This window comes from Leucopleurus acutus (assembly GCF_964270905.1).
Source record: "Leucopleurus acutus genome assembly, chromosome: 2".
Taxonomy (NCBI): domain Eukaryota; kingdom Metazoa; phylum Chordata; class Mammalia; order Artiodactyla; family Delphinidae; genus Leucopleurus; species Leucopleurus acutus.
In genome coordinates, this window is record NC_139143.1 from 18,660,672 (window position 1) to 18,679,938 (window position 19,267).

The 19,267-nt window shown below is 37.3% G+C and overlaps 1 protein-coding gene across 1 annotated transcript in view; it reads right to left on the bottom strand.

Moving 5' to 3' along the window:
- The window catches only part of EPRS1 (glutamyl-prolyl-tRNA synthetase 1), a 68,851-nt gene that overhangs the window by 18,534 nt on the left and 31,050 nt on the right, over positions 1-19,267 (bottom strand). Inside the window, exons 17-20 of the mRNA XM_082833833.1 lie at positions 15,819-15,936; positions 10,027-10,386; positions 2,865-3,098; positions 1,567-1,829 (exon numbers count right to left, since the gene is read on the bottom strand). Coding sequence (XP_082689959.1) covers positions 1,567-1,829; positions 2,865-3,098; positions 10,027-10,386; positions 15,819-15,936 — 975 coding nt within the window. The remainder of the gene's footprint in view (positions 1-1,566; positions 1,830-2,864; positions 3,099-10,026; positions 10,387-15,818; positions 15,937-19,267) is intronic.

Consider the following 19,267-nt stretch of genomic DNA (forward strand, 5'->3'; position numbering starts at 1 on the left):
AAAAATAAAAAGAATCTTTTGCCAGTGTCAATCCAGATAAAAATATAGTTAGTAATATCAGTGTCTCATTGAAAGTAATATGTAAAAAGTAGTAAAGACAATGGCTATATGTATACATGTGTCAATACATAAGTGTGTATATATATATCCTTACATGTAAGTTTTTTTCTATAAGTTTTTCCTTTAACCACAGTAAATAAAAGTTGCAGAGACAGATGCTTCCAAAATAAATTAGATCTGCAATAAAAAACTATTCTAGAGATATGGGAACATATGTATACGTATAACTGATTCACTTTGTTATAAAGCAGAAACTAACACACCATTGTAAAGCAATTATACCCCAATAAAGATGTTAAAAAAAAAGTTTGAAGTCATTAATGATGGTGATTGTGCAATAAACTCTAAGAAATAAAAAAAAAAACTATTCTAGACAATAATCTTTTTAATGAAACACCAACCATTATTCAGGAAACTGTGGTCTTATGATCCACATAGAAAAATCTACCCGTTAGTTATGTTTTATAAAAGGTACATCTTTTTAGAGTTTACAAACAAGGCTTTATTGGCTTAAAATCTTAATGTATTTATGTTTGAATTCTCTGTTGTTTCACTTTGATACATCTCAACAAAATGCCTACATGAAATCTGGCCGTTTCACAAGCAGTCAGAAGGTAAAAAATGAGAAGTTCTATTCTCACTTCTACTATTCTATAATGCTGATCACCCAGTCAATGGGCAAGAAAATAACTGTTGTATTCTCGTTTGAGGAGACACTGCGTGTATACTGTGAGTGATGAGAGGCAGAATTTGAAATTCAGCTAAACAAATCTAACACCAAAGTATCTCTAAATAGTAGCTGCTAACAACAGCCTAACTTAGGTTCAGCTTAGAGTGAACCTCACATAAAGTTCACTCTAATTTTGGGATGTGGATAATGGGGGAATCATATTGTTCATATGGATTAGAAGATATTGAAACACCATCTATTCCACAGTGCTGTCTTTAAACCAGCTTTGTTTTATATTTAACCAATTTTAAAAGCCTATTGAGAACAAAGTTCTCGTTTAGTCCCCACAAAAGATTTTCATTTGAAAAATCTGCTAAAGTGCAGAACAACGTGTACAGCTAAGCTAACAATTGTGTTACAAGGGAGAAAGAAGAGGAAAAAAAATATATATATATATACACACACACACATACATATTTGTTTTTACTTGTGTAAGCAAATGAAAATCTCTCAGTGCATAGGGAAGAAACTAGTAACAGTGGTTACCAATTCATTATGGTGGTAGGAGGAACTGGGAAGATGGGAAAGAAGCATAGGAGTGAGACTGCACTGAACTCTTTATATTCTAAGATTATTGAACCAAGCAAACGAATGTGTTACCTATTTAAATAAACAGAAAATGAACAAAAACTATCTGCTGACATTATACCTTTAGCATTCTCCAATTTAATGTGATAGTCAAACTACCCAAAATTTGTTTTTTTAAAAAAATAATTAAAAGTTCACTTCATCCAAAACTTTGCTTCACTTCCAATGAAGTTTCCACGTTTTATTACCTGGTCTGCTTCTTAGGCCCTTGTCCTTCCCCTGGTCCACTTGATGACAGCCCACTTCCTTGGTTTTTAGAAGAGTCTTTCTTTTGGCCATCGTTTTGTTTCTGAGTTTTATTCTGCTTTTCAGATTTATTTTCTTTTTCTTTCTTTTTCTTATCTTTTTCCTCAGCCCCATTGGCAGAGACAGGCTTATAATCTACTCCCGTCAGAGACTTGTACTGTGCCTTCAGCTGAAGGAGTTCTTGTACAGCTGTATCTACTTGATCCTTTAATAAAAGAGGAAACAGAGAAGAGAGCATTTAATTCAAATCACTATCTAAGCATCAATGTCCAACGCTTTATAAGCAGATTTGAAAACACAAAGGCAGAGGGTATGGGGTAGGGGTGGAGAATGTTAAATACACACTCCTGAAAATGAATAAAAGAGCATGAGAAACAGAACTGGAAAATACTGATTAAAAAACTGTACTATAACTGCACTGTTCAAAGAATAGCCACTGGCCACATGTGGCTGATTAAATTTAAAGTAAATAAAACTTAAAATTCAGTTCCTCAGTCACAGAGCCGCATTTCAAGGGCTCAACAGTCCTTGCGGCTAGTAACTACTGTACTGGACAGAACTGTTAGAGAACATTTCCATCATCTCAGAAAGTCCTATTAGAAAGCACTAGGATATAATATGTATTCTACTGTAATTTAAGTTGAGTCATTAAATTATATAAGTTGAACATTGCAGAGTTATAAAAAATGACAGTAATCAAGTTTCTATATTACTGGTTAAACTTCAAAACCTATAACGACTTACTGTTTTCCACTCACCTGAATCGGTACCAACATATCCTCCTCCTATAAAGATAACACAACTAGCGCACACTATACTAGAGCTCAAGATAAAACTTGCCATTTGAGACTGACGGAGCTTTAGGAGAATGAGTCAAACAAAGAGGAGGGCCTACAGTATGCCAGGCACTGATATGGTCTAGGTCCCTATTCTCAAGGATCTTACAGACGAGAGAGAAACAGACAACTTAACAATTAAACTAGCTGTTAAACGATTTAAGTGTTATGTCAGAGAAAGGCAGTGTCACATGAGAATGACCAGGCCACTCTAGCTGGGATGGGGGATGGGGGATGGGGGTTAGGATCAACAAACGCTTCTCTAAAAGGCAAGATGAAAGAGTTGAGAACCGACATCATGAGTAGAAGTTAGCCAGATCTGACGGGACACTAAGGGTTCCAGGCAAAGAAAGCGGCCTGTAGTGTAAGAAACAAAAACACACAAACGTTAATACCACACTAACCTTAGAAGCTTTTTCAGCTTTAAGTTTTCGAACTACTTCTCCTTGAGTAGCTACTTTGTCAAAAAGTGATTTGGCTTCTGGTGTTTCTGGACCACGAGGCTCAGAGCTTCTGGATGGACTTGAATCTGAACTTTGTGATGATGGGGGCTGACCAGGAATGTACTCCTTCCCAGTTTTTTCTTTATACTGAGCTTTCAGGGACAGTAAACATTCTACAGCTTCATTTACTTTAGCCTGAGATAAAAGAGAAAAATAAAAAAAGTATTTAACGCTTTCTGAAATTTCTGAAAATTTCAATGATTATTAAAAATCATTAACTACCACCAAAATATCCCTGTAAATAATCATCATGGAGAAACCCAAGCACAAAGGAGCTAAATCATCATCCTAAAATAGCAAATGAAAGCTAAAGAAAAGTTCAAAATATAAAGATCATAAATCTATATACAAATCATAAAAGTAAACATAAATGCACATACATAAAGTGTAAATGACTTTACACTTTACATATGTAAACAGACAAATTATAGAACACCCCAGCAAACTGTCCGTTTCCAAGCCCTGGGACGGTAAACAGTGGAGCCAGAATTTACAAAATCAGAATTTGCCTGTATGAATCCTTATTTTCTTCAGCCTATTAAACAGACACTAAATACAGCACTGGAAAAAAAAAAACCCACAGCATGGACTTTACTAAAGAATAGCTACATCACTCTTAAGAATTTACAGTGAAATGAGAAGGTATGTTGAGGTTTTAATTAGACATTCAGCTATATATATCAGCCTCTGATACTTCAACAGAATTATGATGAAAAAGAATGAAATACTCAGCCCAACTGAGACACTTGTGACTTCAGCAGAGAAGGACAGGCAAAGGGCCCACGCTGGACACCTTACCTGAACGGTGATACCATCTAACCACAAACTACACTATATACTATATACTATACCACTGGAAAGTCAAGGCATCAATCAAAACAGAGAAAAAGTGCCTCCCAATTACCTTATCCAAGTTTTATGGCTACGTTCTAACAGTGCTCCAAATAGCTAAGAGGAACCCAACACAAGCAGAAAGAATACTAAAATGGGGGTCAAAGGAACACAGGAAGAACCGGTATACCTTCAAAGAATTTGCATGTACAAAATAGCAACTGACATTTCCTTGTCTAACGCTTTATGATACAGCTTTGCTGCCTGTTAGCGTCTACCACACTAGGCATCACAGAGGAAGTAAAGGTAAGAGGAGAAATTGCAAAGAGAAATGAGTAGGTTGTCTGATTTGTACTCCTGACCTGTCTCTTGTTTATATTCTGTCTTTAGAACTGAATGTTTCCACAACAAAATCCTAAGAAAAAGAACATAGTCAATCAGACACACAAGAATCAAGAAACTTCCATCAGCTAAAAGAAAGAAAATGGCATCCAATAGTTAAGGGACTTTCCTGTAACCATTTCTACAAAAAGAGGCCTATTTGAAAGAAGTTCCATTTTATACTATAAGCAGGTATCGACTAGAGTTTGAAGTCAGATGGCACACATTTCACAAAGGAAAAACCCTTGTGTGGCAAGATTACAAACTGAAATATTATAAAGGAGAAAATAACCACTTCATTACTGAATGAAATATTCTAAAAGTGGAGTAAAATTATATATGTCTATATCCTCTCCAACTAAATTATTATTAGTTAAATTATTCAGGCTATTTTTCAAAACAGTGAAATCATACTACTTGCTATGCAGTCTTATCTGATGATTTAGAAGGTACCTAAAGATTCTTGAAAGAATTATCAATATAAAACATAATTACTATCATTTTATGGCCTATTTACTCTGTGCCAGATACTATGCTAAGTGCTTTACATGGACCATCTTATTCAATTCTCAAAACAACCCTGATCCATTTTATAGAAGAAAGAAGAAAAGCTTAGAAAGATTAAGTACCTTATCCAAAGTTATACAGTAAGTGGTAGAGTGAGAATTTTAATCTACGGTTTATTCTAGAGTCTTTCATCTTGAACACAATAGTATGCACCGCATTACAGAAGGTATGAGACAATGATCTAAATTTCAACGTTCATTTTAATCCTACTAACTAACATGCCATGAACACTGCTTTTTCAAAAGAGGTCTTTGATTCTCACTTGAATACATCTCATAGAATGAGAAAAAAATAATTTCTTTTAATATTCTAGTTTTCTGGATCAAAAGACATTTACAAAGAGAAATTGGATAGTACTACTCAGTAGTACAAGATTACACAACAGCAGAATGTTAAAAAACACTTCTTAATAGATCTTAAGTCTTTAATGGACAAAGGCTGTTTTAAACTCACCTAACATGTGCCAACACAGACAAGAAAAAAGTTTTCAATAAATAATTGTTGATGCGGATGAATGAGAATGGAAACAGCCTACAAAAAGACTTCAGTAAAGGTTTAAGATGGGAATTTGAGGAAGTAAAAATGACGTTGAAAGAATGATTTAAAACATGACTGGAAATGTAGAAAATGGACGAGAACACACCTGGTTGGAATGCATGAAAAGTACACAAACTGTTTTTGCGGCAGCCACTAGATGGAAACACTTCCCCATGGGGAAAGGTGGCAACTTTAATACAAAGAAAAACCTAGAACTTAACCAATTCAAAATAGTAAGAACAGAACCTTTCAAAATGGCCTCAGCACCTCAACGATCAGTGAAAAAAGCTTTAAAAAATACTTCTTTCAAACTGTATTTTTTTCCCAACTCTATTCACAGTCACCCACCTTTGCTCCTCACTAACACAGCTGAGGGAATTACACCTCCACACATTAATGACGACTCCCCAGAGCAAAGGTTCTCACTTCACTGGGGGGGGGGGGCGGGGGCAGAGGTTGGTGATGAATGGTAATCAGAAGAGGGAGTCTTTCAAATGTGGGAGAGGGAGTGTGAAGCTTGTATCATATGAAAAAGTAGGCTTGGGGGCTTCCCTGGTGGCACAGTGGTTGAGAGTCCGCCTGCCGATGCAGGGGATGCGGGTTCGTGCTCTGGTCCGGGAAGATCCCACATGCCGCGGAGCGGCTGGGCCCGTGAGCCATGGCCGCTGAGCCTGTGCGTCCGGAGCCTGTGCTCCGAAGCGGGAGAGGCCACAACAGTTAGAGGCCCATGTACCGCCAAAAAAAAAAAAAAAAAAAAAAGTCTGCTTGGAGATTTAGCAAACTTAAAGTTTGAAGGTTTTCAAAGAAACGCATTTTTTCTCTAAATCAATGGATCAGAAATCTATGTTTAGCTTAAGCCTGTAAGAAACAGCCGGTTTAGTGAACCTGGATCCCAGGAACCAATACAGCACAGGAAAGGGCCCAGACTCCTCAGTCAACCTGGATTAGAACACCTGTTTTGCCATTTCTCACCTGGTTCACTTACCTACATCACAATGTATCTGCTACTTTTCTGACACAAATAAATCAATACAAACTCCTCTGATTTTCCTAGAAGATCCTTCAGCTGAAGTAAGTCTTGTGAAATGTCTTGTTTCACAAGATGGTTGGATTTATACTTGCTTAGAGCAAATTTAAGTTTGCATTAAGTACCACATACAAATATAGCAGAAACCCACTAACACAAATTCCAAACAAGAAGCTCAAAACCATCAAGGGAAAGACGGGTTTGTTTCTTCTCATTTTCTCCGCCTACGACATTTATTTTTTGGCCTGAGAATTCTTAAGGCTATTTGGGGTGGGTGTGAGGAGTAGTGGTTTTCCAGAACAGCCTGTTTAATGGACAAAGGGATATAACAATGTGTTTCCTTTCTTGATAAACTGTGATTTGGGTTTTAAAACCAAAAACACTGGTGTAAAATACAAAAGAGCACAGGTTGGTGAAACATTTAAGATGAATTCCTGGGGGCATGAAATGCAAGGTGCTGTGAATTAAAATGCTGCAGGCGCAGAAGTAAAAGGTGACCAGCACCCCCTCGACACAGATGAGGTTTGACAAGACGAAACAATTGTGGATTATTATTTTGATTCAACGTAGTCACCATCTGATTTTGCTGCCATTCATTACTTCAATTTTTTAAATCCTTAACTATAAAGGTTCTGAAAAGTCTTTCCACTAAGGGAAAGACTTTTCAATAATAAAGGGCCCAGGCCAGACAGTAAATATATTAGGCTTTGCAAGTCTGTTGCAACTACTCAGCTCTGGAATTACAGGGCTAAAACGGCCATGGACAATATGTAAACTAGTAAGTGTGGTTGTGTTCCAGTAACATTTTACTTACGGAACACAGGTGCAGGCCACAGTTTGCCAAGCTCTATCCTGGAGTCTGAAGTGTCATAGTATTCCATAAAACCTTTGATTTACCATTTTCTGACTCCCATTTCAAGAAATACTATAAATTCATGTTCAAAACACTTCACTCAAAAAAAAAAAAAAACAACACTCAAATTTCAAATCAGAGGAATCTGTTCAAAATCAAAACTTTATTTTTTGGAACTGTAACTTTAAAACTTTCAAAGTTAATACTTAAAATGTGAAAAGTGGCCTTAACTATTAAAGTAACTCAGTGGTAAGAGTTATTAAATAGTTGGTGTGTTCTTGGATTTCCACCTCACACTTTGCTTGATCCCCACTTTAATGCAACAATCTATGGGCAGGAGGAAAAGGAAAGGGGAGCAGAAGGTGGACTTGAAGGGGCACTGAGGGTGAACTTGAAGGTTTTTATTCTTTGCCTACATTATGCTTATATTCTGCCTTCATGCTTAAAAGTTCGTGCACGGAATCACCGATCTGATCCTGAAAAAGAAAAGGGGGTGGGGAGGAACGAATAGAGGAAGAAAAGTCTCGTTGAAACCTGTAACTATAAAACCTCAGCCGACCACTTTCCTTACTTCAGTGGTAGTAACATGACATAGGAAATGGAATGATAAAGCGGCTTAGAGAAATTATTAATGTTAAAACAAGCACAGACTTGCTTAATAAATAACAAACTAGTAAAACCATGACTCTGGTGCTTAGAATGTCTCTAACTGGAAATAACTTGGGAATGAGTCAAAATTGGAATCCATGCTTTGCAAACTTCAGGAAGTTACTTTTACATTCATATTCACTTCAGAAAGTAGTTTCTCATTGGCTACTAAAACCAACAAATAAAAAAAGGAGTATTATCTGAATATTATTGTATGTGGTGTTGTGAGGATTAAATGCAAAAATAGTAATGTACAGTGAACAGTGCCAGATATAGTCTACATAACACTTCCATTCAGAGTAACTGTGTTGGTTCTCTAGGAAAAAAGAGCAATTTACTACTGTTAGCATTTAGAGAACGAAAAAATATATATATATAAAAGTAATATTTTGAAACACAGATATGGTACATTGTAGGCTTTCAATAAATGTAGGTTAAACTACACTGAAGTCAGATTCATTTCAGTACCACATTTATCATTATCAAAAAGCACCTAGTGAAAGTACCTGCCCAATTTACAAAGAAATTTAGAGTTTTTTACCCACAGGCTGATTTTCATAACTTCAGCAGTGCTATTTTATGAATGTAATCCATTAACCCAACAGGATGGGAAATAAGAGTTGGCTGTTGCTCTGAGTATAATGGTTGCCATTGTTACTACCCCACACATAAGTAGCTGACCAAGAATCAGCACAGAATATCACATACTCTACTCAGAATGAAGGAATTTAAAGAGCAAAGCCCTTCCCCTCAAATTATATCTAGAAAAGGGTCCATAGTTAGTGTATGACATATACAGAGAGTACAAAATGCTCCTAACCTCACCACAGGATAGGAAATATCAAGGGTTTATATGCCGAACCCATACACCTACCAGCCTTTACTCCTTGAAGCAAAGCTGTTTTAGAGCATCACAGCTATGCAGGACTTCAACAGGCTCGTTAAAGAGAAAGGAGAAGAGATTTCTCACACTTCACAATGAAGAGACAGAAAAATAATAACTTCTGGAGCAAAACCCAAGATCTCCCCAAAGTGTTTGCTCTCCTCAGCAGAGGTCAAATGTCCATGAATGAAAGTATCTTAGGGGACAGGGTCAGATGCAGAAAAACTTGTTAATGAGGTGAGGAATTTACAACCTCAAGTTACTTAATCACTCTCCAACCAAAGCCCAGGATGTTGACCAGACCACAGATCCCCAGGAACATTTTAGAACAGATCTCCTCCAGTCACATAAGTCAAGCCCGGGGGTTCATCACACCTCTCTGTGTTCATGCCACAGCCCAGATTCTACAGTTTTTGGTAGCTTATCCAGTTACAGCACTACTAGTTTGATCATGTTTTAGAACTATGCTACTATTTGAGTAGAACCACATGTCTTGATTATTAAACTTGATTCTTCTCTATCCCAGATGCCATTCCTTTTGCCTCTTATTTAGAACAAGCAATCCTGTTCCACACTCAGTGTTACCACCCACTTGGCTAAATGTTTTGCCTAAAGATATCGTTAAAACGAGAATGAAATTTATACTTCAGTCAAAATGTGGTATCACTTGAGGGCTCCCCTACAAAAAGTCTGAAATAGTCACTGGTCAGAAACCTCTTGACAACTCATTATTCCCTGAATATCCCTTGACCTTTTGCTGGTGCATCTTCTACACCCAGTCCCAGGCTAGCGGCATCAGCACCACCTGAACAACTCTTTACAAATGCACACTCTCTGCACGCTCTGGACTTACTGAAGCAGACACTCAAGAGGTAGGGCCCAGCAGCCTGTGTTTTAGCCAGCTCTCCGGTAATTCTGATGCACAATAAAGCTTGAGAACCACAGATCTACACTTAAGAGTACCTCCTCTGAAAGTCATTCACCTTAAAGGGCTTCTTCTACTTCAGGACTACTTTAAATATGCTTTATAACTGTTCCCCCTGGCCTGCCACTTACAGACACAGACACTTCTGAGAGCCATTTATACATATCCCACAGGATTACAGTCTGTGCATGGCTCTTACTCAGCCCCACGCCCCCACTACATGGTAAGCTGCCTCGCACTAATATTTCCAGAGCTTGGCAGATAGCACGTATCAATAAATGTTGACTGTTATGTCAAAATACTCAGTCGGACAGTCTATAGACAACATATCTCATAAGATGAGACTAGCCTAGGTCGTTTGACCTCATAAGCTTACTTACAATGTGTCTAAACTCATTCCAGGATACTGACCTTAGGGGCTTTTTCAGCTTTCAGTTTACGAACCGCCTCCCCTTGGGCAGCAACTTCATCATACAGAGATTTACTTTCCAGAATATCTGATGATGATGTAGAAGAAACATTTTGTACTGTCGCAGCAGGAGGATTTCCAAGTTTATATTCCTGGCCAGTTTTCTCCTTATATTCAGCCTTCAAAGCCAAAAGCTGTTTTACGGCTGCATCTATATCTTCCTTTGCTGCTTTCTTGGCTTTTAATTCACGAACCACATCCCCTTGAACAGCCACTCTGTTGTAAAGGACCAAGGAATCCTCAGACGTAGCACAAGTATTATTCAAAGAAGGAGCTGACATTGTCTTAAGAGGAGTAGCTGCCTACAGAGGCAGAAAACCAAAAGTAAAATTAATTCATGTTAAAAATCTTTCCACAAAATTATATCAAACTGTTTTCTAATGTTTTAAGTTAAAAACAAAATTTTAAAGTTTTACTCCTTAAAAAGTTTAAATGAATAATCTCATTCCTAAAAATTTATCCTAATGAGAAATAAAAGAAGTAAACAAAGGTAGAGGTACACAGATATTCACTGGAGCATTTTTATTACAGCAAAAAACTGAACCTAAATCATTACCATTAGAGGACTATTTAAAGAAATTATGACACACCCACCAGATCTGAGAACAAATCACTGCTCTACCACACACTAGCTGTGCAACCCTGAATTAGTTACTTAAGCCAGTTCTGCTTTTTAACCATAAGAGAGGGATAATAATTGTATTGAACCCATCAGGTTGATGGGAAATAAAAGGTAATAAATCTATGTAAAGCTCTTAGTTACAAAGGCTGAGAAAATGTAAATATCAATGAGTTAGGTATTATTACTAGTTTTTTAAAAGATGAGATATATCTAGATTGTTGACAAGGCAAGAGCTCCATGAAATACTGTGAAACAATTTTATAGTAATGCTGTGAAACAATTCCATTTGTGTAAAATTATATATTTATAGGCATATGGTTGTATATAAGCATGTGCAACAAATCCAGAGATATGTTGCCTAAACTGATTTCTGGATAGTGAATAACTATACTATATTTATTCTCAATGACATGCTCTTCTTTCACTTAGAATGTTTTCCTCCTACTGAAACCCTTCCAACTTTAAAACTCTGCTACACCATACCTTCCCTGTGACTTTTTTCTTTAATGGTCTTCTACTTAATTTTTCAGAATAATCTCATACATATTCATTGAGCCATACGTATTAAACTCCAAAATGTTTGGCTCTACTCCAGAACTCTGTCCTGATACCAGACCCAGTATTCTGAATGGTCTTCTAGACATCTTTACCTGGATAGCTAAGAGGCACCTCAAGCTGTATCAAAGTTGCATTTTACATGGAGATTAGGTTCTAGAATCACCATGTAAGTCAAAAACCACATACACTAAAAAATTAGTCCCCCCAAATTCCTTAAATCACTCATAATTTATAGTATTTTCTTGGTGAGGTATATATATGTACAATCATAAACATTCATATATAAGTGCATAATATTATATAATAAGGGAAGACTACAATAAAGGAAGCCCTTGTATCAAAACTATATACAGTCTGTTCTGCTACACTTATTTTTGGTACGATGAACTGACTCATTCATGGTTGGTAAACAGGGGAACAATATCAATATAATACTGAAAAATCACATCACCTTGTACGTGATTTCTCCCAGTGTGTTAATGTTTTATGTCAAAGGAGCATAAAGGAAAACGCTTACTCACAATTAAAGAGAAAGCTTTAGAAATACATGACAATCTTACAGAAGAATGAGAAAGTCTGTATAAGTGCATTCCTTTAGGGCAGGTGGTACTTTAAAAAAATTGTTTTCCATAACATTAAACCATCTAATGAAGGTGTAAGCATGGATGAAGAAACTTCAAAGATATATATCCTCTTCTGCTCAAAAAAAAAAAAAAGAGTGTTGAAGCAGGGTACTCCCTGGATCAGACTTTAATTTTTTTTTAATTAATTAATTTATTTACTTATTTATTTTTGGCTGTGTTGGGTCTTTGTTACTGTGCGCGGGCTTTCTCTGGTTGCAGTGAGCGGGGGCTACTCTTTGTTGAGGTGCGCGGGCTTCTCACTGTCGTGGCTTCTTTAGTTGCGGAGCACGGACTCTAGGCACGCAGGCTGCAGCAGTTGTGGCACATGCGCTCAGTAGTTATGGCTTGCAGGCTCTAGCGCTCAGGCTCAGTACTTGTGGTGCACGAGATTAGTTGCTCCACGGCATGTGAGATCTTCCCAGGCCAGGGCTTGAACCCATGTCCCTTGCATTGACAGGTGGATTGTTAACCACTGCGCCACCAGGGAAGCCCCAGACTTTAATTTTGATAACACCGGTATCTACTGGAGGCAAATACCCTCAAAGATCTATATATCAAAAGAGAGAGCAATACCCCTAAGGTTTAAGGCTGCAACGATGGCTGACTGCAATGTTGGGTACAAATGCCCATCAACTGTATTTTAACTTCTATTAGGTTCTGCGCAGGTTTCAAAGCTTTTCCAAAACCTTTCTGATACTCCTCCCACCAAGAAGCCTCTACATCCTCTCCCTTGAATCTGGGCAAGGTTATGACTGTTCAACCAATACAACATGGCAGAAGGGACTCTATGTGAGGTTTCCAAGGTTAAATCATAAACCATACAGTGATGCTTCGAACCTGTCTACTGGACACTCACTTTTGGAGCCCTGATCTGTCATATACAAAGTCTCACTACCCTGACACTCATGCTGCAGCTCTCTGTCAACACCTCCACTGAGCTCCTAGCCAACAGCCAGTATCAACTGCCACCCATGTGGGTGAGCCATTTGGGATGTCCGGCCTTGTTGAGCCTTCAATGACTGTTACCCAGCCACAATATGAATGAAACCATAAAAGATGTAGTTTTCAATGGTTTGCCCCAATCCTATCTTTCCTGATTAGTATGTCACCTTGTAGAACATAAAGTTTTTCAGAACACACGCACTGGGGCTTCCCTGGTGGCACAGTGGTTAAGAATCTGCCTGCCAATGCAGAGGACACGGGTTCGAGCCCTGGTGCAGGAAGATCCCACATGCAGAGCAACTAAAGCCTGTGGGCCACAACTACTGAGCCTGCACTCTAGGGGCTGCGAGCCACAACTACTGAGCCCGCATGCCACAACTACTGAAGCTCGCATGCCTAGAGCCCGTGCTCCGCAACAAGAGAAGCCACCACAGTGAGAAGCCCGCACACCACAGCGAAGAGTAGCCCCTGCTCGCCACAACTAGAGAAAGCCCATGTGCAGCAATGAAGACCGAAAATAAAGAACACATACATTAACTCATAGCATAATACTAATAACTTTACAGAAAATGTAAAAGATGAGAGGCAGAGGTGTAAATTGGGACCAATGAGGGAACAGCAGCCAAATTTCCCATCTCGTGCTATTCTAGTATATATACTAGCAGTTCTCAAGGTGTGGCCTACAAACGCCAGAGGGTTTCTGAGACCTTTTCAAAGGAGGTCTGCAAGGTCACAGCTATTTTCATGATAATAATAAGATGTCATTTGTAGTTTTTGCTCTCACTCTCTCATGAGTACACAGTGCAGTTTTATGGAGGCTAAGGCAAATTAAAAAGATTTGCAAAAATGCAAAACCATACCACTCTCCTAACTGAAAGTTTTCTTTTAGAAAACAGTTATTTTTCATAAAAAAATGTTATTTATATAAACATACGGTTGGGTTTATTATTGCTATTTTTTAAATGAATTAATAAATTCTTCTAAAACTTCTCAATTTTAATTTTTATGGCAAACACTGATAAATATAATCCACATAAACGAAGGTCCTCAATCATTTCTAAGTGTGAAACCAAAAAGTTTGAGAACTGCTGGTATATAAATAGCACAAGGATACTGCCCTACTTAAATTCTCACTTCTCTTCCTTTAATTTTCTTTTGGCTAAGACTACACAGCTTTTAGTTTGTGTAAATTAAAAGCTCAAGTCATGACATTCCCGCTCTTAATAGTTCTAAACTTGTATCTCCTAATAAACTGTGCTTCTGTCTTCCCTAGCTCAGGTTATTTACCACTCACTTACCTAGTCAACCAAAACAAAACTAGAAGTTACTGTCTTCCTATTTTACTTCCTGAATTCATGTCCTACTTTATTTCCTCCATGCCCTCATGCTCTGGCTTCCTGACCACTTAACACACCTTCTAATCCTATGTCCAATCCACCCTCCAAACTATCTTCTTCACTGCTACCAAATCTTCAATGACTACCCAACTGCCAACACCTATGGACCCCAAACTATGCAGCAAGGTGTTCCAGGGAGCCACTGGAAATTCCTAGGGACACCACGGGATGTTTTATATATCTAAGGTAAACAGTAACATATCCAACATCTGTCAAACACTGCATAATACAAGTTCAAGGTGGCTCGGTTTCAACATTAGTGTGTGCTACATTCCTTTCAATGATGCCATATCTTTGCAAAGCTGGATTTTTCACAGCTGTTGTGTTAAAAATCAAATACCACAGGAAAATCATTGTGGAAACAGAAAATAAGCATGGTAGTGTCCAATCTGAGTCCAAGGTTCAAGAGAGAAATAAAAGTATTATTTTTTTCTTTCAATTAATATGTCATTTTAAGAATGAAATAAAAATAAGAATGTAATTTAAATATTTAACATTTAAGAACAAAATCTTTTATAAATGAAATTTAAGTTCCTTTTCCTTCAATTTATGTATATTATTTTTTTCAAATGGCTACTAAGTTACTGGGATATAAATATTTATCTAGTTGCTTGAACTTAACTACTTAATAAAGAGAACAGTTAGGAATTTCATTCAGCCTAGAGGTGTCATGAAAAAAATTACTGGGAAACTAAGGGTGCTATGAAATAAGGAAGTTTCAGGACCTCTGGCCTGCACAATAACCCCCCTAATTCTCTAGACATGTCACGGCCTCTCAAATCCACATCCTGTAAAATGAGGACAGAAGCTGGGTCTCTATCTGGAATGTCCTCCAGACCTGGACTGCCAGGAAGATTCCTAACTCATTCTTTTTTTTTTTTTCTTTTTTTTTGCGGTACGCAGGCCTCTCACCATTGTGGCCTCTCCCATTGCGGAGCACAGGCTCCGGACGCGCAGGCTCAGTGGTCATGGCTCACAGGCCCAGCCGCTCTGCGGCATGTGGGATCCTCCCAGACTGGGGCATGAACCCACGTCCCCTGCATCGGCAGGCGGACTCTCAACCACTGCACCACCAGGGAAGCCCCCTAACTCATTCTTAAAGACAGAGATTAAGCATTACCACCGAGATGAAAAAAAAGACAGAGGCAAAGTTTCTTATTTGCCCTTTTTCTCTTTTCTAACCCTCAATGACTGCTCGGAGCTCTTCTCCAAGATGCACTGGAGTTTGATAAAGTGCAGACAGGGAGCCAGAAAACCAGGTCACTGTCCTAACACTGTCGTAACGACTTGTTTTCTTGGGCAAGGATCTACTACAGCTCTATTAGAATTAAAAAAAGGCTTTTCTAAAAGATTCTTTTAATCTAGTCTTTCTTACTCTTTCACATAAAAAAAATTAACTTTTGAAAATCTTGTTTTGCAGGGTATTTTAAAATCTTACAAGAAAGAACAACAACAAAAATCGCAAAAGTTAGAGTTATTCTCTTCTTCGATCTCAAAAGTGAGGAAGACAATCTTTGTAAACAAACAGATTCTAAACCCTAGGACAGAAAGATCATTAATTAGAGACATATCCATAAAAGTAAACTATTTACCTCATTCTTTGTTGTTTCTACTTTGGTCTTTTCCTTTGACCCAGATGTTGGCATTTCCTTCGTATGCCCATCAGGAATGTATATCAGAATGCATGGAGCTTCTATGCAACTATATGGACTAAAAAGAAAATGAAGGGACAAAAAAGTTTGAACAAAATTATCTGAACAGTAATTAAAATTGAATTCCTAGATTAATTCAATGGCACTGTTAATACTTTTCAAGGTATAAGTAAATAGTCCATTCTCTTATTCAAATCAGTCTCTTCAGAGTAGTTTAAAAACAATATATAAAAATTGACAGTGCTAACCATAAACTTTCATGGATATGAAAATGCTACGTCCAGGACAAAGTTACATCTACTCTGGCCACCAGAAATGGCATTAGTGGATGTTCATGGTCCCACTCTTGACTTAAAAGAAATGCATCTACATACCATACCTAATCTGCTTATGAGCAGAAGAATTTCTGTAAAACATTTATTTTGTAAGAATTTCTCAATTCTAAAGGGTACAGTCATTAGCAAAATCCACTGCCCTTGAGACTACTCATAAGTAAAATATTTTTTTGAATTTTGTGGCAAAGGCCACAGAGTAAAAATAAGTGAGAGACTTCAGTAACAACAGAATCCTATACATCTCTTCAGTATTTCTGAATATGGCCTTATTGAAATATAATTCACATACCAAAATATCCACCCTTTGAAAGTACACTATTCCCTGGTTACATAAAATTGTGCAACCATCACCACTATCTAAGTTTAAAACATTCTCATCACCCTAAAAAGAATCTTTGTACCCTTTATCTATCACTTGCCAGTCTCCCATGCATCTGGTCCCTAGCAACCACTAATCTAACTTTGTTTGTATGAATTTGTCTATTCTGGACATTTCATAGAAATGAAATCGTACAATATGTGGTCTGTTGTGACTAGCTTACTTCACTTAGCATAATGCTTACAAGGTTCATGCATGTTATAGCATGAATCAGCGCTTCACTTTTTTTTATGGCTGAACGATATTCCCTTTTATGGATACACCACATTTTGTTTATCCATTCATCAGCTGTTGGACATTTGGGTTGTTTGTACCTTTTGTCTATTACGAATGATGCTGCTATGAGCATTCATGTACAAATTTTTGTGTGAACACATGTTATTACTTTCCTTGGGTATATATATAAAAGTGGAAATGCTAGGTCAAATGATAACACCATATTTAACTTTTTGAGGAACTGCCACTTTGTTTTCCAAAGTAACTACATCATTTTACAATCCTATTAGCAATGTATGAGGGTTCCAATTTCTCCACATCCTCAACACTTGTTACTGCCTGCCTTCTTGATTACAGCCATCCAAGGGGATATGGAATGATATCTCACTGTGGTCTTGATTTGTATTTTCCTAATAACTAATAATATTGAGCATCTATTCATGTGCTTATTGACCACTTGTATGTCTGCTTTGGAGAATGTCTTTATCCGTTTTTAACTGTCTTTTTATTATCAAGTTGTAAGGATTCTTTATTTATTCTGCATACAAGTCCTTTATCAGATACATGTGCAAATATTTTTCTCTCATTCTGTGGACTGTCTTTTCACTTTCCTGATGGTGTCCTCGGAAGCACAAAAATTTTTGATATAGTCCAATTTATGTATATTTTCGTTGGTTGCTTATGCTTTAGGTGTTATATTTAAGAAAGCACTGCTAAGATTACAAAGACTTAAACTTATGTTTTCCTTTAAGAGTTTTATAGTTTAGCTCTTACATTTAGGTCTTTGATCCATATTTGAGTTAATTTTTATACATGGTATGAGGTAGGGGTTCGTTCACTCTTGCACGTGGTTGCTGATACAGCACGATTTGTCGAAACGTTCAACAATCTTTCAGAATAAACTGAGAGCCTACTCTCTTCTGGGCATGACTCTAGTTGGTACCATCACTACCACCACCACCACCACCACCACCATCACTAAATATTTAACAAGGGCTTTAGTAAGTACTGGGCACTGTGCATGCTGTTTACACACATGGTCTTATTTGACTCACGGCAACGTGATACTAAGATGAACATGAAAAAAGTATCTGCCCTTAATGAATTTCCAGTGGTGGAAACAAGATAGATAGATAGACAGACAGACAGAAAGATAGATACAACAGCATGTGATAAATATTCTAAAGAGGAAAGTGCTCGCTGCAATGGGGACACATAGGTTGGGTGCCTATCCAGATTAGAGGAATACAAGAAAGCTCTGGAAGAAGTAACATTTGAAAGGTTACCCAGATGAAGAAAAAGAAGCACGGCCATTCCAGGAAAAAGCAAGAAGTTCAAAGGTAGTTGATGACTTTGGAAAGCCCCAAGCAATATCTTGAACAGAAGGGAGGAAGAGGTCAGCTACAACACAGATGGCTCAGGTGGGTCAAGAGGCCATTACATGGAAACTCTTGCACGCCAAACTAAGAAGTTTAGATTTTCCTCTGAAGCTAACAAGAATTATTAAGCAGGAGGGGATAATATGATAAAATTGTTACTCTGAAAGTTTTAGACCAGGGGCCATATGAAAAGTGGATCAGAAAAGTGCAAAACTGGAAGGAAGAGACTACTTTAGAAACTGTTTTGGCAATCAAGGAAGAAATGCTAAGGGCCTGAAACAAAGGCAGAGCAGTAGAAGCACAGAGATGAACTAGGCAAGCAGTACAAACAACAAGGTTTACTGATTAGAATGGGGGATGAAGGAGAAGAACTGAGGAGAGATGGTAACTAGGATCTTGAATTTTGAAGTTTGAGGTACTTGAAAGTTATCTATTCAGAGATGTCTAAAAGGCATTAATTAGATTCACAAGTCTGGAGCTCAGGAGTGAGGTCTGATCACAAAGTTAAAGAGATGCAATAAAAAACAGCAAAGACAAAAAAAAGAAACGCGAACAAAAATTCAGAGACTGAAAGTTCTCCTAGTAACTCTATTACTTCATGGTTTAAAAAAAACACAAACATTTGTTATAATCCTCTAACTGTACCTGCTGTACTATTTGCATTCTACAATATATCTAATTAAAGTACACTATAAAGAAAAGCTGCCTGTGATAAACCATAATGGAAAAGAATATGAAAATGTATATATATATGTGCAACTGAGTCACTCTGCTGTACAGCGGTAATTAATACAACACTGCAAATCAAATATACTTCAATAAAAAATAAATTTAGAAAAAAAAAGAAAAGGTAATAGTTATAATGTTTATCCAAAGATAACACTGAAATTTTTTTCTTTTTACTTGGACCATGTGAAGATGAATGGTTTAGTTCTAGAAATAAAATTTGTTATTATGCTGTTTCAAAGTTAAAATTTGTTACAATGATGTCTGAAATAGTAAATACAGAAGAACAAATGAAACCGAACAGAGAATTGTCAGGTACAGTATTTTAGTGGAAGTTCAATCTTTAAAATATTA